The 18,892-nt window shown below is 61.0% G+C and overlaps 2 protein-coding genes across 7 annotated transcripts; one reads left to right on the top strand and one right to left on the bottom strand.

Moving 5' to 3' along the window:
* The first annotated feature begins 1,179 nt into the window (after window positions 1-1,179).
* Window positions 1,180-13,202, top strand: LOC101107037 (tyrosine-protein phosphatase non-receptor type 11-like). 6 transcript variants are annotated; one of them, XM_042229381.2, is made up of 14 exons: window positions 1,180-1,284; window positions 7,062-7,184; window positions 8,204-8,401; window positions 9,086-9,272; window positions 9,348-9,467; window positions 9,667-9,780; window positions 9,920-10,016; window positions 10,251-10,297; window positions 10,627-10,782; window positions 10,995-11,126; window positions 11,848-12,002; window positions 12,109-12,176; window positions 12,307-12,625; window positions 12,791-13,202. In XM_042229381.2, the coding sequence occupies exons 1-14, from the start codon at window positions 1,271-1,273 to the stop codon at window positions 12,843-12,845; spliced, it is 1,785 nt and encodes a 594-aa protein (XP_042085315.1). In that variant the 5' UTR covers window positions 1,180-1,270; the 3' UTR covers window positions 12,846-13,202. The 6 variants fall into 6 exon arrangements, with proteins under 6 accessions (XP_042085315.1, XP_042085319.1, XP_027831642.2 ...); XM_042229385.2 differs by having other exon boundaries at window positions 10,218-10,297; window positions 12,307-12,418; XM_027975841.3 differs by having other exon boundaries at window positions 10,218-10,297; window positions 12,307-12,429.
* A 1,218-nt stretch (window positions 13,203-14,420) lies between these two features.
* On the bottom strand, window positions 14,421-17,339 carry RNF223 (ring finger protein 223). The gene is made up of 2 exons (XM_027975843.2): window positions 17,095-17,339; window positions 14,421-15,660 (listed from the first exon to the last, which is right to left on the bottom strand). The coding sequence occupies exon 2, from the start codon at window positions 15,649-15,651 to the stop codon at window positions 14,902-14,904; it is 750 nt and encodes a 249-aa protein (XP_027831644.1). The 5' UTR covers window positions 15,652-15,660; window positions 17,095-17,339; the 3' UTR covers window positions 14,421-14,901.
* Between the last annotated feature and the right edge of the window lie 1,553 nt (window positions 17,340-18,892).

Here is an 18,892-nt window from a genome sequence, read left to right as displayed (position 1 = left end):
TCAGGGTAAAGGGGGCCTATGGGGGGTCAGGATGGGGTGGGGGGAACCCTGGTGGGTGGGGATGGGGTGGGCCTGTGCTGGGCCGGACATGGGGTGGAGAAGACACTGACTGAGTTGCTGAAGCACCTAGGGGGGCCTTCCTGCAGCATCTGGAGTGGCTAGGTTTGAGGAGCTGAGGCCACCTGAATGCAATCCATGAGGCCAAGGGTTACCAGGCAGAGGGGAGTCTGGGCTGAGGCCAGACTGGGGAGTAGGTGGCTCTGCTTGGTGTTGAATAAGGGGAAAGGAGACCTCCATGCTGGGAGGACCAGGAATGGGTGCTCTGGGAGCTGATGCTTCCAGGAGGGGCTCTCAGGGCAACCAATGCTGAGGGTGCCGGGCCTTCAAAGTTGTCAGGAGCATGAGGAGGAAGAGCTCAGGGTAGGGATTTGGGGTTGGGGTTGCAAGCAGCAGAAGGTTCCAAGCCATGGTGTGGTGTACCACTCCTGAGAAGGGGAGGAGCTGGGGTGCTGGGCAGGTGCTGAGGCTCCTAATGGGGATCCCAAAGTTAGGAGCTCAGGCAAGGAAGGGTGGAGCCCCCACGCGATTGGCCAGTGGGCACAGGGGACAATCGGACCTGGCAGGGGCATCTGTAGCAGGAGTAAAGGCCCCGCGGTCAGAGAGGTGCAGCATTGCCTAGGAAGAGTGGCAGAGGTGGGGAGAAGGGAACTTAGAACGGAACTTAGCAGCCCAACATAGGACTGGGTAAGAGGAAAGGACACAGTTATCAGGTGGGCTCCCACCTCCGCCCCTTTGGGGCCCTCTCTGGGACACAGGGCGGGTGGGGCCTGTTTCGCCCACTTCTCTAGCTCCCAGCCCCTCCCTCCAGGGTGTGGGGAGTGCAGCCCCTCCTCACTCAGGACAGAGGCAGAGCCAGAAATGTTCTTGGAAGGAAAGCACCCAAACGAGCAGGACCCATAATTAATCACTTTCTGTGCAGCCCCGGCCAGGGCCGCCTGGCACCTGCGCCCTCTGAGCCCGTAATATGGTGTGAACTCCTTGTCCTGAAGCTCGGAGCGACCTTAGGAACTGGTGCTGTTAACTCAACCTGCCAGCAAGGCAGCGAGACCTGAGGGCTCGGCTCCTTTAAGGGAGATATGGAGGGGCGGGACCTCCCGATGGGCGGGGCTCCATGGGCGGGGCGGGTCCCGGTGGGCGGGGCTCTGATGGGCGGATCCTCTGGGTAGGCGGGGCCCCCTCAGAGCTGCCAGAGAGCTGGAGCCCAGCAGACATGACCTCGCGCAGGTGAGCCTGGCCACCCGGTGGCCTGACGCTGGACCCCACCATATGCGCTTCGGGCCGACGGGTGCAGTCAGGGGGTGCGGGAGAGATGGGACCCAGGACGTCTCCTGCTCCTGACCGGTGGCCCCCAGGCCTGACCTGACATGTCATCTCCACATGTGACCTGTGACATCTCCACAGCCAGGGCCAGATGCCTGGGTCCTGGGACAGTGAGGCCTAGCCTTACTCCGGCCGGTGGAAAGGACTCTTTCAATCTGGGGCTGGGCCTGGGTGGAGGTCAGAGGTTCCCTGACCCTAGGGAATGGATGGTGCTCTTGCGTGGCAGCCGCTGGAGCCTAGAGTGGACAGCAGGTGTCAAGTCACTGACAGACCCTCTCTCTCTCACTCTCCTGGACTCCTTGCCTTCCTTTTGGTCACCAGAGATGTTTTTCACCTGGGGGTCTGCCCTTCCCCAGTTTCAGGACTGAGAGCATCCTGGAAGCCCCTTGACCTGCAAGGTAGGCTCATCCCTTCCCAGGCTCTCCTAAGGGCCAGGTTTAGGGGCAAGATCTCTGGCAATGGTGTGTGTGCAACCTGGGACAGGACGCAGCTCTGCCCCCATGAAGAGGAAAGGTGGGGCATGTGCAGGAAGGGGCCCTTCCTGCCCTTTCTACCAGATCCCCACTCCCTGGTTGTGCACACACACTCATGTGAGCTCAGACTCTAGCTGGATGTGGATGTCACTGGGGAGCCACACAGGTGTGAGATGCCTGTCACCACTTCTTAGCACTTGGTACATCCAGAACACCTCTCTCTGGAGCTGGGTGAGTCTGGAGGTCACAGGAGGGGTTGCCCTAAGACCCCGAGGGACTCCCTAGATCAGTGAGGGGCTGGACAAGATCTGATCTGTGGGTCTAGGGCAGTGCCTCAGTGGTGAGGGCCCCAGAATCCCTACGGGGGGTGTGGTGGGCCTGGCAAGGTGGCCTCTGGCAGGGCCAATGGCCCTCTAAGGCTCAGGAACAGTGGAAGTGAGTTGATCTCCAAGAGTCTGTCAGCCTAGAGCCCTGTGGTTCCAAGATGTAACATCCAGCTGGAGCTCAGGGAGGAGGGCATTTGGGATCTGTTTGGAATGACCTTCAGGCTCCCCTGAGCCTCATTTCTTGGTTCCCCAGGCAAGTTCTGGTGCTCAGAAAAGGTCATGTCTGTGTCATGTTCATGTGACCCTGGGCCAGCCTGGGAAAGCCCCGGGTGGGGCTCTGCCTGCCCTTGCCAACCCTCCTGCCCCACCCTGTGATGACCATCTGGACTGTCACTCCTCCGACCCCTGGGTCACTGCCCACAGCCCTATCAGGCCTGGGCAGGCCCAACCAAATCCCAAGCGAAACAGATCCCCCCTCCTGCTTACTCCCACCCAGTGGCCCCTTCCCGTTGCCCTGTGGTTTGTGGGTCAACGGGCATCACCATTGGCACCAGTCGCCCCGGGACTCTGGCTGTGGGCAGGGCTGGGCTCAGGTCTTGCCTAGCACTGAGGTTTGATATGTTGATATTGGTGCTTGGGAGGGGGCTGGGTCCTATGGGGGTCTACTGAGCCCCCTCAAGTTCCCCTTGTGTTCCAGGTTGGAGAGGAAAGCATGTCTCTGGTTAATTCAGTTCTGCAGACAGGACAGGCCTGCATAAACAGGGACCAGAAGGGGCTAGGGGTAGGGAGATGGAGGCAGACACTAATTGTGCTCTGTGGTCCTCAGCCCTGGAGTTCCAGCCTGGGGCTCTCCCCTCTGTTCTGTGTATCTCCCATCATGCTAACTGTCTTTCCTGCAGGTACTGTGTATATAGCATGTCCACAAGCCATTCATGGAACTCCCAGGGTCCCAGGGTGTCCCATCTACTGATGAGACACCAAGGCCACACAGAAAGCTGGACCAGACACTGACCAGTGGGTTCAGGCTGGGCTATTCTTGGGCTCCTGAGCATCGGCCAGACTCAGTTGGACCTTGAAGGGCCCAAGCTGTTTGACTCGGTGGGGAGCCCAGGGTATCCTGCCCACCCCACCTGCCCCTCTCCTGGACCTGCCTGACCATGTGACAAGGGCAGAACTGAGTCACTGACCTGCCACAGAGCAGGAAGCCTTTCGGCACAGAAGTGACCCTAGTGTGGAGATTGGAAATGGGACTTGCAGCTTCCACCTCCTCCCACCCCACAGCCAGAGCTATGGCTGCACGAACCTGCTGGACACCTGACTCCAACTCTCAACCTAGTGGGGGATGTGAAGCCTGCCTCAGCCTGGGGTTGCAGGCAGGCAGTAGTGTGAGCTGCTGTGACCGCTCAGGATGCCCTCCCTTTAGGGATTTCCACCTGACAGACCGCAGGCAGCTTGTGGGGAGGACAGAGGGACAGAAAGTATGAGCAAGAGTCCCTGAAAGGACAGTGTGTCCTGCGCCCTGCTCTGTGGCTTGGGTGCCCCTTCTCCCCTTACCCCCACACTCTGGGCATCGTCCATCTTGGATAGGATTCGGAGGCTGCTGGGGCCTGGGGGTGGGCATCTGGGATAGGATGTGGTTCCGCAGAGTTAGTGGCCCCAGGATGGGGGTCGGAAACCTTCCTCTGGGTTCCAGCCCCCCACCACCTCCACACTGCATTGTCTCTGGCCAGCAGGAGGCCTTCACCCTTTTCCTGGTGGTCTGGCCTGCTCTTCTGCGACTGGCCCTAGAACTCATCCTATGGCAGCTCCTAGCCCAGGAAACCTTCCCTGGCAGCCTCACCTGCTGGACTACTCAACAAAAACTGCCCCTCTAGAGCCAGCATGGGAGGGAGCTCAAGACCCCAGGCCCAAAACATGCCCAGGAAGTGACTGGCTGGCAGGATACCTCCCTCCCCCTGGAAGAGCTGAATAGGAGTGTTGGGTGTCCCTGGGCAGGTCACCTGAGCTTCTGGGCCTCTCAGAACCTCTCAGAACATGGACCCTGGGGAGCCATGGAGGTGAGAACGGAGTCTGCCCTCCCCGTGATTCACATCTGATGGTGAAGACATGGTGGGGGGTGGGGGACAGGTAAACTCAGAAGCCTGTACACACCTGTCTGCTTGCTGTTGCAGCTGTCATGCATGGAAGGAGGGGCAGAGATGCAGCTGCAGGGTGGGGGCTGGGGTGTGTCTCTCAGAAAATGAACAGAGAGGGTGTGTGAGCCATGGCCTGCAGGACCAGCCGGAGGTGGCCAGATGAGGGGTGAGGTCGGAGAACAGAGGGATGAACAACGGCATGGGAGGGTGCTTTCCAGTGGGGGTGGGATCCTTGAGGCAGACAGGCATCCTGAAAGCCACACAGGACCACTGACAAGGCTTACGCAGCTCTGATGTGTGTTTTCTGAGAACCTGTCTGTCTGCCATGGCTCAGCTGGGGGTCACGGATGGGGCCTGAAATCAATACTGCAGTCCAGGCAAGAGCCAGTGGGTACTGGTCCCAGGGGAGTGAGAGAAGTGGTTGGGTCTGGGTCTGGGGAGTTTGGAAGTCAGGACAAGAGGGTGCAGCATTGGGAGAGTGCTGGGGAGTTGAGGGCAGGGACCTGGGCCATGTCAGGCAGTAACTCTCTTCACTAAGTAAGGACCGTGTGGAACAGGGCCTCAGGGGCCTTGTCAGGACTTTTGAATCTTGCAAATGTCAAGACAGAGATGCTGGAAAGGGTTGTGTCTGTGAGCTTGAAGCTCAGATCCCAGGTGGGGCCAGATCCCTGGGTGTGGTTGTGGAGACACATGGAGGGCAGAGTGGGGAAGTTCCAACACCATGGGGTCAGAAGGAGGAGGGGGACGCAGGCCAGGTGAGATGGGGAACCAGGAGAGTGTGGGGAACTCCCAAGTAGAGGTTGTGCTTCTGGGGACCTGACCACCAGTCCCAGGAGGCTGGAGGAGGCCCTGAGAGCCCAGGGAAATTGTCTTGTGGGGACTCAACAGTGTGGGCCAGTGCAGGACCATCCTTTCTGTGATGGTGGAAATGATTCTTTCCCACATGCAGTCGACAGCCTCCACTGGCCACACATGGCTTTCAGCAGTGGAATGTGGCCATGTGACCCAGGAACTGGGACTATGATTGTGCTGAATTTTGACCCATTCACCTGCATACCCCACACCTGCCCTGGGCTGAGCATCAGATGGTGAGGTATAGACGGCACAGATGGCTTGTTGGAAGAGTAAGGAAGCAGCTGAAGGCAGGGACAAACGGAGCACAGGATGGGGCAGAGGGAGGGGCAGGAGGACCTGGAAGAGGCGTGAACTGACTCCCATTCCAGAAAAATCTCTGTGGAGCAGGATGGTCCAGGGCCATCTGCAAGGACAGGACAGGATAGGGTCTGTCCAGGGCACATCAGCCCCTGCCTCACTTGTGCCCAGGTTATGACAGCGAACAGCTGCGTGGGGCCTGGAGGTAGCAGGTGGCAGAATTGTAGTCAGGGTGTCCCACTGGAGGCAGGACAGGGGCAGGACTACCCTGGACACCGTGTGTCATCTGTACAGTGAACCAGGGACACACACCTCTGAACCAGATGGCGCAAGACCCTCCTGCAGTGACTTTTGTGCCTCTATGGGAGACTCACTGTTGCCGGTGGAAGTCCAGATACTGGGTTACAGGGTCCCACTGGGGGGTCAAGCCAGGCCCCTGCCCTGAGATGCTCTGGGGCCCCCACACAAGTAGATTTAATCCCCGGCCCAGAAATTCTTGCCCTAACTGGACAAAAGAAGCCACCCAGGTAAAGAAAACAGCAGTTATGATCTCAGCAGTGGGCACCTGTGGAGCCCTGATGATGGTCCCCTGAGCTGTCCCCCCATCTCACGGGGATGACTGTGAAGGGTGGTCCCAGGGCAGCAGCAGGGGAGGGCAGGGTTGAGCCCCTCTCAGCCTGGACCTCCAGCGGAATAAATGATGACTCTCTGCCTTCCTGACCTGCTCCTGCCAGCCACCCAGCCCAGCTCACCCACCACCCACCACCCACCTTGGGCTCATTAATCATTCACTTCTGAATTCACGTCTGTTTTTTTAATACCCAGGCTGTTTTCTACCCTGGTGTACACATTGCACGGAATGTTTTCACCCCTCGTGGAACTTAAATCCTCCCGTAGGATATAGATAAGCCAATAAATATGTAACATATGTCAGGACGGCTATGAAGAACAATGAAGCAGAATACGCATCCAAGAGTGAGGGGAGAGGGGCTCGGTCACGCAGTGTGGGCCGGGAGCAGAAAATAGCTGGTACAGGGAGCCCTGCGGTGCACGGCCTTGTGTGGTGAGGGGCGGAGGCTGGTGGGCAGCAGCAGGTGGAGGGTGGACCTGGGCCTGTGGGCTGTGCTCTTCTCCCAGGGGCGTTGCTCAAATGACTGACAAGACCTGCCAGTGTGCCTCAGGAGAGGGGTGGAGAAGGCAGGAGGGGCGGGGCCCCCGCGGTCCGCTGCCAGGCTGTCAGGGGAGGAAGGGAGCTCTGGGTGGCCATGGGGGATCCCGAGTGCCTTTGGCCGAGCTGGGATGCCTGGTGGGCAGTGAGTGGGGGAGACGGCAGAGGGCTAGAGTTGAGGTTCCTGCTGGTGTCCTTCTGGGAGGGGATGTCTGCCCTGCCCACCTGCCACTGTGGGAAAGGTTCTGCCCATCTATGTCCCTGGTCACTCCCAGCCTCATCTCCTTCCCCACAGACCCCAGACCCTGTGGTCACAGACCAAGGATGGGGGTCAGCACAGGGCGGCCCCAGTGGGCATCGTGGGTGTGGTCAGGACGGCCCAATATCTCCCAGCTCTCTCATCAGCAGCTCTCCCTCTTCATTTCAGGTGGTTTCACCCCAACATCAGCGGAGTTGAAGCTGAGCAGCTACTCATGTCCAGTGGCCAGCACGGAAGCTTCCTGGCAAGACCCAGCAAGAGCTGCCCCGGGGGCTTCACACTGTCTGTCAGGTGGGTGAGTGGTGCAGGGTGGGCAGGCCTGAGGCCCCGGGGGACCTCAAGGGGTGGCAATAACCTCAGCTGAGGGCACAGCAGGGGGTCAGGCTCCCTAGTCCTCCCAGAGAGCTGGTGGACAGCATTCTGAGCAGCAGGGACCTCTGCTGGAGGCTAGACATGCAAGATCTGGGGGTTCTGGTGTTCTGGCCAGGTGGCCCCTGGGCAGGTGGGGCCAGGAGGGGCCACTTAGACCTTCAGGGATGGCTCAGTGTGGTGGGCCCTGGTCAGCAAGATGCCCTCATCCCTCTGAGGGGCCTCACTGGCCATAATTGTACCTCCATCTGATGGGGATGTTGCTCACTGGAGATCTGCCCAGAGCCCTACAAAAGCCAATGTGTAGGGAGGATGGGCAGGAGGGGCCACGACCAGCAGAGTGGACAGCCAGGCCCATGTCCGCCCTGCATGAGGCAGGTCAGTCTAGAGTCTGGGGAGGTGGGGTCTTCCCAAACCACTCCAAGTTTTTCTGGGTTTTCTGCTAAACCTGAGGCAGCAGGTGGGACGAGTCCTCAGGGTGGATTTCCCTCACCCGAGAGACAGGCGTTCTGTTCTTACCTGGGGCTTCCCCAGCCACACTGGGCACCTGGGAGAATCAGTCCAGCCCCTGTCCTTCAGAACCCCTGGGGAGGTGGTCTGGGGTGAGGCAGAGTCTGTCCTGAGAGGCTGCCCCAGCCTCGGCCACCAGGCCAAGGGAGAGTTAAGCCTGTAGTCGCCAAACCCAGTCCTGGCTGCCCTGAGGGCAATGGGGGCAGGGTGCCCACCACCCAGGGTGAGGCCTGGACACTAACTGGGCAGGAACCTGCAGAAGGGAGGGAGCTGACTTTGACTGTAGCTGTTCTGGGCAGAGGGATGGCAGAGGCCAAGACATCAGGGCAAGAACACCCCTGGGGCTATTTGGGAAGCTGAGTGCTCATGGGAAGGAGGGTGGTTGGTGGGAACAGTGGCCCTGATGGCAGCTGGTGCACTGACCCTTCCAGGCGCCATGATGAGGTGACTCATATCAAGATCCAGAACACAGGTGACTACTACGATCTGTATGGAGGGGAGAAGTTCGCGACACTGGCCGAGCTGGTGCAGCACTACACAAGCCAGCATGGGGGGCTGCTCCGAGAGCGTGGGGGGGCCCCCGTGGAGCTCCGGCACCCGCTGGGCTGCCAGGACCCCACGTCGGAACGGTGAGCGGCTGCATCTGCATCTGACCGACATCTGTGTCTGCACTTGTGTGTGTGCGAGGGTCCGAGGGGCAGGGGTTGATGGACACAGCCTCTGGATTTCTTCTGCCCCCAGGACTCAAGGTCAGGCTTGGGCACCACGGTGGCAGAGTTGAGGGAGTATAAAGCACTCCCTCCTTAGGGGTTTTGGCCTTGGTTCTCCAGGTCCCAGGCACCAGGCACAAAGGGGTGCCTGTGGAAGAGCTGCAGCCGGCCTCCTCTCTGCCTGCCTGGCTGGTGACCTGGGGAGAGCAGGTCTCCCAGCCTCGGTTTCCCTGGCTGCACTGCGGAGGCCTGAGCCAGCTGCACCTGCTGAGGAAGCTGGGTGGGGCTGGCCTGGCCCCCTCCTTGCTGAGGACTAGGCTGCCACCTGGTGGCCACTATGGGGCCCTGCAGGGCCTGAGGGTCCCGCCTCCTGCCACTTTGTAGGTTGGAGGAGGTTTGGAGGAGGCTTGCAGAAGAGTTGAGAGGTGGGCAGGGCTGACCCAGGTTGGCCTCGGTGTGGGTGCTGCCTGGGGCCTACGAGGTCTGGGTGGCTGTGTGTGTCTCTTGGTGTCTGTGCCTCAGAGACTTCAGCTACCTGTGGGTCTGTGCCCCTCACCTGTCCAGTCCAGGGCCTCCTTTCTCACGTGTGTTGCCCTGGGCCAGGTGGTATCATGGGCATCTGTCTGGGAAGGAGGCTGAGAAGCTGCTGATGGAGAAAGGGCGTCCAGGCAGCTTCCTGGTTCGGGAGAGTCAGAGCAAACCTGGGGACTTTGTGCTGTCAGTGCTCACGCAGCAGCTGGACAGGGCAGACCGCCAGCCACGCGTCACCCACATCATGATCCACTTCCAGGTAAGAGGCAGGGGTGGGGTTGGGGGTGTGGCCTGGGGAGGGGGTAGCCACCAGGCCCTCACTGCCACCCCACAGCCAGATGGGAAGTACGACGTGGGAGGTGGTGAGCAGTTCGACACCCTTGGAGATCTGGTAGAGTGCTACAGGAAGAACCCCATGGTGGAGAGGTCAGGGGTTGTGGTGCATCTCCGGCAGGTATGTCTCCAGGCACCTGAACTTTGGGGTCTGAGTGAGCTTCTCCCTCTGGGAGACAAGGGACTCTGGCATAGCCCCACCAGGGAAAGAGGGCAGCAGGCAGTGCTGGGGCAGGGTGGCTGAAGGCAAGGGTGGGGGCCAGGGCGTTCTGGGGTCCACTGGGCCTTGCTAAGCTTGGACTCGAGCCTCTACTTGCCAGCCCCTCAAGGCCACGAGAATCAGCGCTGCGAGCATTGAGAACCGTGTGCAGGAGCTCAGCGAGGCCACGGATGCCAGCGAGAAGGCCAAGCAGGGCTTCTGGGAGGAGTTTGAGGTGTCGGCCTGCTGCCCACTGCCCCCCCTCAGACTCCCGTCCTCTGGGCTGTGGAGGGGTGTGGGTCAGGGCGTGTAAGGCGGGTGTTGAGGGCTCTGGGGAAAGGTCGGGGCTGCAGGCTAAAGCCCCACTCCTCCAGATGCTGCAGCAGCAGGAATGCCGGCTCCTGTACCCCCGGAAGGAAGGCCAGCGGCCGGAGAACAAGTCCAAGAATCGATACAAGAACATCCTTCCCTGTGAGGCTGGGGCTGGGGTCACATGGGGACCAGCCAAGTGCACGGCCCATCTGGCAGAGGGGTCCTGGGGGTGGAGGCAGGGGTCGTTCCCCACCACTGGTGCGATGCCCTCTCTTGCCCCTTCGTCCTCTGCCTCTGCTCACCACAGGTCAGCGGGGATCCCTCTTCCCTGGAGACCTGAGCTATATCTTCCCTTCTCAGTTGATACCACTCGTGTCATCCTTCATGATGTAGATGACAGAGTGCCTGGAGCCGACTACATCAATGCCAACTACATCAGGGTGGGTACTTGGCCTGCACCTGTGGCCTACATGAATCTAACCCTGGTCACTCCATTCCCCATAATAATGAGCCTGGAGCTCCTGGAGTGGTCTGTGGACTTTGGAAAGATAACAGATACTCGGGAAGGGTGCAGCAGTCTGCACTGAGTCCTCACAGGGGCAAATCCAGAAAATACTGGATTAAATATTGGTCCTAAGCCCCTTCCACCCTCCATGGACTGTGTGTGAGCCACTTTGGCTACTTTGCATATCATTTGCATCAACTTGAATTGGTCCTCTGGCACTTTAATTCCTGGAAAGACCAGGCAGCTGACCCCACCTTCTTTCAGAGTGACCCAGAGGAGAAGCCAGGCCTTGGACTGGGCAAGGTGTACATTGCCACCCAGGGCTGTCTGCCGACTACAGTGGCTGCTTTCTGGGCCATGGTGCACCAGGAGAACACACGTGTCATCGTCATGACCACCAGGGAGGTGGAGCGAGGCCGGGTAGGAGCTCTAGCTCATGTTCCTTCCATCCTCCTGCCGTGTGCCCCACTGGACCTGTGTTGGAGCTGGCCCAGCTTTGCTTCTTCAGTCTTAGAGATGCTGGGACACAGCGAGGGCCCTAGAGAGACCCTGTGTGTGCCCCTCAGGGAGGAGGAGGGGCATGGGTGCTGGTGGTCTTCCAACATGGCTAATGCCATGCCCCCACCCCCCAGAACAAGTGTTTCCGATACTGGCCAGAGTTGCACGGCAGCCAAGAGTACGGCCACCTGCATGTGTGCAACATGGCTGAGCACTGGGCCCAGGGCTATTGTGTGCGGGAGCTGCAGGTGTGGAGGCCAGACCAGGTGAGCCTGAAGAGCCTCAGGAGCCTTGGGACCAGGGTGACGTGCTCAGGAAGTCCCCAGGTCTGCACTGGGCTGGCCCAGCCTCCACCCAACCCCACTGGCTTTGGTGGCTTCCACATCGTTCAACCCAGTGGGCAAAATGTTGGCCTGGGCCTTGCTGGGCAGTGTTCCCAGTCAGGCAAGTTCTCAACCCAGCTGTCTGGCTGCAGGGTGGCCTCACACCCATACAGGCCTCTCCTTCCAGTTCCTCCCTGGGCGTCTCAGTACCTTCGGCCTTCTTTGTATGCCACTGGTGCCTGTTCCTCTCCCAGGCACATTTCCCTCCTAGCCAGTTCCCCTCCCAGGCACATTTCCCTCCTGGCCGGTTTCCTTTGATAACCACTGGGGCTCCTGCAAGCCTCCGCGTTTGGCCCTTCTTAAATAGAATGAAGTTCTTGGAAGCTGCTCCTCCCCAGGACCATCCTTCTTCCTTTCCCCAGGCACCTGGGCTGCCTGGGGCCATCTACGGGTCCTCCAAGCCCTGAATCCCATCTTTTCCTCCCACTCCCTCCCGCTCTGTCTGGGTCCTGCTGGTCACTCCTTCTGGCAAACCCCGCTGGGCCTCGCCCTGTCTCTCCCCGGTTCAGTCCGTGTGCCCCTCCCAGCCAAGGGTCACAGCAGCCCGAGGCGCTTGGGACAGCCCAGACCTCCCAGCTGGCACTCACCAGCCCACCCTGCCCAGGAGGAGCCGCCGCGCACAGTGAAGCACTACCAGTACTTCAGTTGGCCGGACCACGGCGTCCCGGCCGAGCCCACCGGCGTCCTTAGCTTCCTGGACGAGGTGAACCGGACCCAGAGCAGCATGCCGGGGGCCGGACCCATGGTAGTCCATTGCAGGTGCGACCGGGGATGGGGCGGGGCCAGCGGTACAGGTGCGACAGGGGAAGGGGCCACGGCTCTGTCCTGTCAACTGGCCACAGGCCTCCTTGGTCCGTCCCAACAGCGCTGGCATCGGACGCACTGGCACCATCATTGTGATTGACATCCTGGTGGACGTCATTCGCAGGCAGGGTGAGCAGCCCCAGGAAGACTCCGCCCCACGTAGCCCCGCCCCCTATGCTTGCCGGTCCCGCCCATTGCATCTAACCATCCCACCTTTTCCCTGCCGGCCCCTCTCCGCCCTGAGCATGCTCCTCCCCAGGGTTAGAGTGCGACATTGACGTCCCCAAGACGATCCAACTAGTGCGGCGGCAGCGCTCGGGGATGGTGCAGACCGAGGCGCAGTACAAGTTCGTGTACCTGGCGCTGCAGCGGTACATCCAGGGTGAACAGCTGCGCCTCCGCAAGCCTATGGGGGCGGGGCCGGGCCGGGGCGGAGCCTGCGCTGGCATCACCATGGTGACCAGGGGCCCCTCCCCTCAGCGTGAGCGGCCGGAGGAGCGCGGCTCACTGAACCTGGGCGTCTCGCCCGCCGACCCCGGCTGTAGCCCCGGACCCGCGCCGTCCCGGGCGCCGGCGGCGTGAGTGGAGCATCAGGGACTGTGGAGGGCAGAGTCCCGGCCCGGGGCGGCGGCGGGGTGGGGGAGGGGAACAGGAAGGCCTCGGGGGCGTGGCCTGGGCTTGGGGGCGTGACCGGGGGGCGGGATCGCAGGTGGGCCCCAGTCGAACTCTGTCTCCGCCAGCAGGACCCGGGAGGCCCCCCGCCACGAGTATGAGAACCTGCAGGGCCTAGAGCCGTAAGAGCCCCTCGTGCGCGTGCCCCGACTGGGGCTGGAGCCATGCAAGAAGGCGGGAGCCCAGCAAGGCCGGCCTCCGCGTTCCTCCAAAAGACTGTCTAGGATTGTGCAGACAGGCGCCCAGCCCTGAGCGCCGCGGAGTCGGGGTGGGGATGGGGGTGAGAATGGGGGTGGGGTCCCGGGTCTGCCGCTCAGACACTCCCTGACCAGGTCTGCACGCCCAGAAATGGTGAGGGGCGGGCAGATCCCGTGGCCCTGGCACTCCTGGAGGAGGGGAGGCAGAGCTGCAGGGCTGCGGTTTGACTCAGTTTGGGAGGCCACCAGTGACCAACTGCACGTTGCAGTAAAGACGTGTGCTACATGTCTGAGGGTCAATCTGTATGTGGGACACGAGACCAGCAAGTGAGTGCCAGTTTGTTCACCAGCATTTGTGACCCTCTCCCTGCTTTCTGAGTGCCCCCGCCCCTTCAGAGTTCCTTCTCAGCCCGGCCTACAGCCGTGGTCTAGGCTGTGGCCTGCCAGTGGCTCAGTCCTCCCACATCCAGACCTAACCCAGACTGTCACATTGCAGTCATGCGTAGATAAATGCTTGTTAAATGAGGGAATATGTGACGTGCTCATCTGACCACATCGAGGAGGGTGAGGCTCCATGAGCGCATGACTCGTTTGTGACGATGCGATGTCACTGGCTTGTGGTCCACACTGGCACCCTCCCATTATGGATGGCCCTGTGACTTTCTGGCCTCCTCAGTAAAATCCCTTCTCAGTTCTGCATCTTTGTTGGGGCTTGGAGAAAGGGTATCTGTGGGTCCCTATGACTGGGCCCAATTCCCCAGGGTCTTTCTGAGCCAGAGGTGCAGCTGGTTGGAGCAGGAAGTCCTGGGCTTTGGGGTGAGGAATGAGGAGGCTGAGACCTATGCAAGCCAGAACTGGCTTGGCCTCTCTTCGTCATGCCAGCCTGGCGGTGCAGCATTCCTGGACTGATAGCAGTACTGGGTGGGGGATGGGTGGGGTGGCAGGACTCCCGCCCATCCCCCAGGATGCTCGCTTCACCAGCCAGGTCTGGCCCTTCTCTGCTGGAGGAACCTGAGGCCTGTAGATCGTCAGGATACGCTGGTTGTCGCCACCTCTGCTTCTGTGCACCCTTGAGCCTCAGTTCCCAGGGGTTGTGAGGTCCTGTAGCCCTCCACTCAGGGCTCTGGGCAGGGCTGTGGGATCATGACTTCTGGGGGTTGCAGCCTGTTGTGACCACAGTGGGGGTGGGAAGGACTCTGGACAAGGCCAAGGCCCCATCCAGGTACCCGCTGCCCCAGGTGCTCCCGGCCCTCCCTGTCTCCCTCAGGCAGCCTCCCAGCCCCAGGAGACAGCCAAGCCCAGAACTGCTCCAGCCCATCCACAGTCCAGGCAGGACCGGAGTTGGACCCCCTAGAACTTGGGCCACACACGCTAGGGGCTGCTGGGAGTCCAGTCCAGCAGGTGTCCTTTTCAGAGCCTTTGTGGAAGGGACAGACTGGACTTTTCTGGAGAGAGGGGCTTAATAGTACAGGAAAGAACACAGAGGGTGAAGACCCCTTATCAATTGTGGGTACAAAATAGTTTATTTAAAAATGTACAATTCAGGATGGCAGGATAGGCACTGGGGAGCTGGGCTCCCTGCCACTGCCCTCTGTCCCTGTGGCCACCCAAGGGAAGGGGCCAGCCCTGCCTGGGGAAGCGAGGAACCATGGTGAAATGTGAAAATAAGATGAGGGTGGCAAGCAGCCTCCCTTTTCAACAAGGAGTAGGTCCTAGAGGTGATTCACAGTGTGGACAGGGAGGGGCCTTGCCAAGCTGTCTCTCCTGGGGCTCAGTTTCCCCATCTACAAGATGGGGGTTAGGGAGGTGGTCTCTGGAGCCCATAGCAATCTGATTCTTGGAAGCTCCGGGGACCATTTTGTCCACCCCATAGGACCCAGCCCCAGAGAGCGAAGGGTTGTGTGTGCTGAATGGGGTGGGGTTCCTCAGAGACGTGGGGGCTCCTCTGGGATCCTGAAGGGGTGGGCTGGGTGGGAGTGGTGACACTAATTGTCCGCCAGGGACCGGAGCGAGGAGGTGGTGGCGGTGGTGGAGGGAGGCCGGGGGAGGCAGCGCAGGCTCCCAGTCTTGAGTGCACACTGCACGGGCCAGAGAACCACACAGAAGAGCACGAGCAGCAGGGCTGTGATGAGTGCCACGCGCCTCCAGTCCCTGCAGCGTGCCCAGCAGCGGGCCAGGGGCCCCCGACGGTGGGCGGGGCCTGGGGTGGGCACAGGCGCAGCAGGCTCAGCGGGCTTGCTTGGGCCTATGTCCACGCACATGAAGCCGGGCTCCACCGGGCCAGGCACAGAGGGCGGTGGGTAATAGCACAGCTTGGTGCCCTCTAGCCACACGGGCTCCTCCTGCCGCAGGTGCACTGGCATCCGGGCCTGCAGCTGGCGGCTAGTGCGCAGCGCAGGGGCTCCAGCAGCGGGTACAGCTGTGGGTTGCCGGCAGAATGGGCAGGGCACAGCCTCGCTACCTGGCTGGCCTGTGGGCTGGGCAGCCGCCAGCCGTGCCAGGCACTCCAGGCAGAAGACATGGGTGCAGGAGAGCTCCTTGGGTGTCTTGAAGATGTTGTCATAGCCCGAGAAGCAGATGGAGCACTCCAGAGGGGAGGCCACTTTCTCTGAGCCTGGGGTGCCCGGAGACCTGGGGCTGCTGGCTGAGCTGGGGGACCTGGGCACTGTGGCTGTGGGGCTGCTCCTGCTGGTAGGCGGCATGGTCATGTGCCACACCTGTGGGCTTGATGACATGGTTCTGGGCTGTGGGACAATGGAGACCACTGTGAGTGACCTTGACTGCTCCTTTCCTGCAAGGTCAGTCAGTCACTCTCTCCCCATCCCTCTTCATTTTATCATCTCAGAGATGCCTGGGGGCACCTCTGCGAAATACCCCCACCCCTTTCCCCACCTCAAGGTCTTACTGCTCAAGTTGTACCCCAGCGCTCCCCAGCTCCTCACATGCTTTGTCAGGGGTCAGTACCCTGGGGTGCCCCAGCCTGGCCGGGCCCTGTGGACCACTGCTCAGTGAACCCCTCCCACCAGCCCTGGCCTACCTGACTGTGCCATTGGGCAGAAATAAAAGTGATGATGACAATGGCCCCCAACAGTTATTGTTTACATCCGGGCTCTTCTGGGCTGGACTCTGGTCATGTGACCAAGAGCCACGGTGCAGAAGAGGCAGCTCGGAGGGGTCCCGGGGTGTCACAGGAAGAGTGTGGCTCTGGGCCAGGTGAAGTTGGTTTGAACACAGATCCCAGTGTGGGTGGCCTATTTGGTGGGCGCACAATAACTGGCAGGCAGTTGTGTGAGGGTGGGCGCCAGCCACCTGACAGGCTGTGGGAAACCAGGGGACCTAAGCAAGGGTCGTGGCCATGGCCTGAGAAGGGGCTTTGTCTCCCCACCATGGCCTCAACCTGCAGGGCCCGCTCATCTGGCTGGTGACAAGAGCCTGGTGCTGGCCCTCAGGGCCTGGAAATGCTCCTCACACTTTGGCCAGTGGAGTGGGGAGGGTGGATGAGCCAGGCATCCTCTTTGGGCTGGCCCACCACCCGGGAGGGTCACATCAGCCACAGCTGCCGTCCAGGAGGCAGTGAGACGTTCCACTCCTCACCTACTGCCCTCTCCGTGGGAGGCCCAGCCTGTCTCCCTGATGAGGCTCAGGTAACCTGCCTGCTGCCCCTTCTTGGGCCTAGGTCTCTACCCCAGGAAGCCACATGGGTCCTGCTTGGAGGAGGGCAGGTAAGGGGGAACTCACCCATCACCTTCATGATGGACAGAGGAGGCCGGGGCCTTGGGACCTGACCACGTGACCCCATGGAGCCCATGAGCCCCCCATAGGTGACCTGAGCCTGACTGGCTGGTCAGTACAGGAGGGCTGGTGGAATGACTTTGCAGTGACGTGCCGCAAAGGCTCAGGTATTGCTGCCACCTGACAGTGACCACTGTGAGTCACGGTGGTATCACTGTGATGTCACGAGTGCTCTGGCATCACGGTGTGAGATGTCAATGTATTTTGGTGACAGCAGCTGCCACAGGCCAGGTACAGCTTCAGCAGGGTCTGGGGTACTGCAGCCGTCCTCCCCCAGCCGCTCCCCACATGACTGGTTCCTTGGCAGTGGGTCCCACCCTTCTGAGGAGGTGCCCCACCCTGAACCTGTACTGGTGAGAGGCGAGTGCCAGCTGAGCCGGCCTTACCTGGTAGCCAGGGTCAGAGGGGCCCGGGCATGACCCTCTTGGCTGATTCGGCCAGGCTGAGGCCCTGAGCTCACTCGTCCTGGAAGCGCTGGCTTTGTCTCCTCTGGTCCAGGCTGGCCTGTGTTCCCCCTGACTAGAGTTCCTCTCCAGAGCTGTCCGTCTGCAGCTGTGCCGGCCAGGTGGGGTGTGGGACGTGTGCGCTCCTTCAGGTGTAGAGCGCTGTCCGAGGCAGGTGTGAGTTCTCTGGGCGTGGGCTCCTGGCAGGTGTATTTATACGCTCGTTTGGGATCACGCTGGCCAGGGTGTGGCCCAGGGCCTTCAGGATTGGCTGGCCTCCCATCCTCTCCCTGACAGGCTGGGCAGTAGAGGGTGGGGAGTCAGAAGTGAGAGGTCAGAACCTGGGGTGGGGCTGGGGGTCAGTAGGCCTCTGCAGTCTGGGCAGGTCTCAGCGGGTGACTGGGTGCCTGGTAAAACCTCTTCCTACCCTGCAGCTCCTGAGATGCTGGAACAGCCACTCCAGAAACAGACCTACCTGCTTACTGGCCTTGTTCAAGGTGGGGGCACCTAAGCTCCTTGGGTGGGCCCCCAGAGGGTCCTTGCAAGGAGGCCCCCCACTCAGTTCACTGACACCCTCCCCTAGCAGCCCCTGTTCCTGCCCCTTCCCCCCAATACCCACCTCATCCGTGTGGCTGCCACTCAAAAGCACAGCACCCCCCAAATGGGCTTCTGCTGTCCCCACCCATCCCTTCCCACCTGCAGCCTTTGGGGGCTGGGAGGGAACTCTTTGCTCTGGGTCCAGGGAGTGGGGTGAGAGGTCAGGCTGGGAGTGCCCGCAGGGTGAGTGAGGGGTGAGTCAGGGGTGAAGGCATGTCGGGCAGCAAGCTGGCCACAGGACTTGTTTCAGGGGAGCATCTGCTGGAGGGACCTTAGTTTCGTAGGTAGGGAAGGGACTCAAGGAAGTGCCCACTCAGGCAGAGGATCCAGAAGTCTCCCTGGGGTACAGGGAGTGGTTTCAGCAGGTCAATACCAAGTCCCAGCACACCACAGGGCCAGCCTGCATCCAGGCCTGTCTGCGGCCAGGGTGGAGGGTGTGAGGGCTGTGCTGGAGGGGCCTGGAGCCTAGCCAGTGGCATGGGCTGTGACCAACCACAGTCACCCTGTTCCTGAGGTGTCGCAGCCACTCCATCTGATACCTGATCCTCCTGGCCACAGGGTCACAGCAGGCTCTCTCCTCCACCCTGTGGCTTCGCTGCTCACCCCCCACCCCAGCTTCACATACCACACCTCAGTGTGCACCTGATCTGAACTTGGGGCCCAGGACCTGAGATGGAACCCCATCACGAGCCTGTGGGGAGGGAGTGTTGGGCTTGGTCAGGCTGAGAGAGGGTTCCACCCTGGTGGGGGACGGCCCTGACCCTTCAGTGGATGGTTCAGGACCCCCAGAGGCTGCCCAGCCCCAAGAGCACTAGGAGAAGCACTGACGGCCAACAGAGGTCAGAGGTCATCAAGAGGCATTAGCAGATGGGTGCATGGAGCAGGCTGCCTGGGCCCAGACCCCAGGAGGAACCAGAGTGAGAGGAGAAGGGGGCAGCCAGGACTGCAGCCACAGGAGGTTGAGGTGTGGGGCAACTGCAGGAGAGGAAGAGAGGACCGGGGCTTCCTTGTGTGCTCCAGGAGCAGGAAGAACTTCATTGAGGGGCTTGGCGAAGGTTCAGGGCCAGCGGGGTTAGTGAGGGCCCAGAGAATGGGGAGTCTCGATGAGGGCGGGGCCCACCTGAGCAGGACAGGGCTCTGGTTC

The sequence above is a fragment of the Ovis aries genome, chromosome 12, assembly GCF_016772045.2.
Source record: "Ovis aries strain OAR_USU_Benz2616 breed Rambouillet chromosome 12, ARS-UI_Ramb_v3.0, whole genome shotgun sequence".
NCBI lineage: Eukaryota > Metazoa > Chordata > Mammalia > Artiodactyla > Bovidae > Ovis > Ovis aries.
The sequence above is the reverse complement of the archived record's forward strand: the minus strand, read 5'-3'. Positions and strand labels throughout refer to the sequence as shown.

Coding starts and splice junctions, on each gene's coding strand:
- LOC101107037 (XM_042229380.2), top strand. Junction 9,468..9,666: donor TTGTGGTGCATCTCCGGCAG/GTATGTCTCCAG, acceptor TCTACTTGCCAG/CCCCTCAAGGCCACGAGAAT. Junction 9,781..9,919: donor GCTTCTGGGAGGAGTTTGAG/GTGTCGGCCTGC, acceptor CCACTCCTCCAG/ATGCTGCAGCAGCAGGAATG.
- RNF223 (XM_027975843.2), bottom strand. CDS start 15,651: ATGTCATCAAGCCCACAGGTGTGGCACATGACCATGCCGCCTACCAGC.